At 29.5% G+C, this 3,676-nt stretch overlaps 1 protein-coding gene across 1 annotated transcript; it reads left to right on the plus strand.

Moving 5' to 3' along the window:
- The first annotated feature begins 1,477 nt into the window (after positions 1 to 1,477).
- LOC107933882 (transcription factor bHLH19) lies at positions 1,478 to 3,433 on the plus strand. Its single transcript, XM_016866191.2, has 4 exons — positions 1,478 to 1,818; positions 1,912 to 2,364; positions 2,468 to 2,839; positions 2,953 to 3,433. Exons 1-4 carry the CDS (start codon positions 1,783 to 1,785, stop codon positions 3,028 to 3,030), a joined length of 939 nt encoding a protein of 312 aa, XP_016721680.1. The 5' UTR covers positions 1,478 to 1,782; the 3' UTR covers positions 3,031 to 3,433.
- The last annotated feature ends 243 nt before the right edge of the window (positions 3,434 to 3,676 follow it).

Consider the following 3,676-nt stretch of genomic DNA (forward strand, 5'->3'; position numbering starts at 1 on the left):
ACATCCCAATAGATTCTTTATTTCATAATAACCATCGCAAACATGCGTGAGATTTCAAATCAAAATCTATATATGCATGTTGTCATGATTAGTCTCCAATTATAATAAACAATAAATAAAACATAGTAAAATATACTTGAAGATCTTTAATGTCATTGTCATCACTAGAAGGTATGAGATAGTTCGAAAATATTCTTGATTTCATATGGATAACGATATCAAATCTTTCACCATCCTTAAGAATAAAAAATAAAATAAGTTAATCAAAACAATGATAACATATAATGAAAGAAGAATGAAAAAAAATAATCAAATATGAAACATTAAATAAAAGAAACTTCCTGTAAAAACTTTGCATCTTGTCGTTAAAGAAATTGAAAATCATGGAGGATAAATTTGATCGTTGATAAAAGGAACTATCACTTTAAGCAAGATTGTGCTGATAACGTGTTATAAAATAAAGAGACATGGAGAGAATAAAGAATAAAGAAAATATGAAAGCAACAGAGAATGAACTTTATTGATCAATACAAGTGGTTATAATGCTTCATCAGAGTCTATTTATAGGCATAAGAAGTATAAAAGAAGTAGATATCTAATTCTAATAACTACTAGAATTTAAAGCATACCAAAACTTTATCTTGATCATGATGGACATCCATTTAATAAGATATTCATAACATAATTAAATATAAAATATTTTTAATACTATAATTATATATATAATAAATATATAATTAATAAATCCTAAAATCTATAAAATTTAAAATTAATGATAATAAAAAAAAATGTATGACACTATATATTAATTTAATAATATAATAACTATTTTTATATTTATCATAGATGATTCAACATGATTTATTATACAATACTAATAACATTACTAATAAATTTAATTTTGATGACTTGTGAATTTAGATTGTACTTTTTCTTTTATTTTTTTAATAATTTGAGAACTTAGGTTTTACTTTTATTCTTGATTAATTAATGATTAATATTTTAATTGATATTAAATGTTTATTACTAGTATTATCTTAATATAATTTTGTAAATTTATAGTAGGTTTATCTTTATTTAAATTGGATTTTGAATAAAGTTTAAATTGAGTTTAAATTTAAATTTGAGTTTGGATTTAAATATATATTAGATTTAATAGATGTAAAGTTGGTTAATTTGATTTAAAGGGTTTTGAATTTCAAAAAATTAACTATATAATCCGACCTTAAATTGAAACCCCCCATTGAACTGAAAAATCAAATTTATTCATAGTTAATTGAATTAGCTTGATTTGGTCAATTAAATTAATTTTACCAAATCATTGTATTTTAATAATGTTAGTTAAATACATAAAAGAAATATTGAATTAATCTTAATTTTTTCATAAAAAATTTAAGTTGCTATAGATTAATATAAACGCATTGGACGGAAGTAGTCAAGAAACAGAGGCTTCAGGTGAAGATTTAAAACTAGAAAAGAAGAGGAAGAAAGTGTTTCCATTTCACACTTTTGCGTGCGGAGGCAGGGATACTCAAACACCTGTCTCATTATGAGCTACCGGATTGGAAGAGAATTGTTTCAATCAATCAAACCCACGTCTGAACACACTTGTCTTTGGACTGCGGGTCGCTCTTCTTTTTCAACTCCCAACTCAACTGATGTTTGTTGCTTTCTCCATTTATTAAACATCAAATTCATTCTTAGCTCTGGGTCTCTGTGTTTTTCCTTCTTATATACCTTCAAATCTTAGTAACTTCATTTCTAAGATTTAAAGCTTCTTTAATGGAAATCGCTTCAGGCAAATGGTTATCTCAACTGGTAAATATTGTTCTTCCATTGCTTCCAACCATCTCAAGATATTATATACATATTTATTTTATTATATGAATTTTATGATGGTATGATTGGCAGGAAATGGAGGATCCCACTTTATTCCCACAATACCAAGTGATAAACCCTATTGACTATTCATTTCATGATGTCAATTTTCACTCTGAAAACTATTCAACCAATCCATATTATACCATTGGTAATTCATTCATTGAAGCTTCTCACGAGGTCGACGACTTTAAAAGGCCAATGAAACAACTCAAAACCAACAGTTGGAACTCTTGCATTACAGAAAATAACATCCCACCACCGCCAAAGCCTTCTTCTTCTTCCTCGTCTTCTCATTTAATCTCCTTCGACAACTCCAATTCATACTATGCCATAGACTATGACGTGAAACCGAAAAATGAGGTGGGTTCATTCACAAGGACCCCATTACATGCTCAAGATCATGTACTTGCTGAAAGAAAACGCCGTGCAAAGCTTAGCCAGAGTTTCATTTCTCTTTCGGCACTTATTCCTGGCCTCAAAAAGGTAACAAGTCTTTCTGTCTAATTATATATATTCAAAGATTTCAGTCTAGTTTGGGCTTTGAAATTAACTTGTGAGACATCTTTGGACTATTGTGCCTATGCAGACGGATAAGGCTTCAGTTCTGGGAGACGCTATCACATACTTGAAAAAACTTCAGGATCGAGTTAATGTGCTGGAGGAACAAGTTGCTAAGAAAACAATGGAATCAGTAATCTTTGTGAGGAAAACCCAAATTTATGCAGATGATGAGACATCTTCTTCTGATGAGAGCGTCCATGGACAATCTAACAACCCTTTCCCCGAGATCGAAGCAAGAGTTTCAGACAAGGATGTGCTCATTAGAATCCACTGCAAGCACAACAAAGGTTGCATATCAAACATCATAAACGAGGTCGAAAAGCTTCATCTCTTTGTGCTCAATAGCCACGTCTTGCCCTTTGGACAAGCCACTCTTGACATAACCATTACTGCTCAGGTAATTTATTCAGGTTTGCTTTTCAAATCTAACTTATACACAATGATAAGTATTTGTTTATACAACCCTTGAGACTTAAGCTTTAATTTCATGGTTATTATACAATATTACAGATGGAAGCTGAGTTTTCAATGACAGCGAAAGATCTTGTGAAAAGCCTACGACTGGCTTTGCTGAAGTTCATCATGTGATGAACTTGCAACACCATGTTCACACTGAGCCCTTGAGATCCCATGTAAGTTTTCCTGCGAAACATAAATTACAGCAAGACCAAGATGGAGAGTTCGAGTTATCAAAATATCCTTCGTGATGAGCACATAAATTTAATTATCAAAACCAGAGAATATAGTTTAAATCATTTTGAAGAAGATTACAAGCATAAATGATGTATAGAAGAAAAAGGAAGATTATGTGTTGGTGAGGAATGATGATTGTAATAGTTGTTTGCAAGGCACCGACAGATGAAGACCTTGTGAGAGATTGTAATATGCCACAGTTTCTCTCTTTTGACTTTTTGACTCTTCGATTTCTTTAGTCTGTATCTGTTTTCCAACTATACTTATCATAAAAAGTGCTGGTTTTGAATTTGTTCCAGGATTAATATGAGTATATATCCTTTGTTTTAATAATATTATTTTTTCATACTTTATACATTAAAAAAAATAAAATATTTCCTTAGTACAATTTATATTCAATTTTTTACTATTTCACCTATAATCATTATTAAAAAAATTTTAAATATAATATTTTCTCACACTCATATAGTAAGTGTGATATAATGTAGTAAGCAAAAAATTTATGTTTCATGGGTATGTATATATTGATTAAATGTCATCA

Source organism: Gossypium hirsutum, chromosome A12, assembly GCF_007990345.1.
Source record: "Gossypium hirsutum isolate 1008001.06 chromosome A12, Gossypium_hirsutum_v2.1, whole genome shotgun sequence".
NCBI lineage: Eukaryota > Viridiplantae > Streptophyta > Magnoliopsida > Malvales > Malvaceae > Gossypium > Gossypium hirsutum.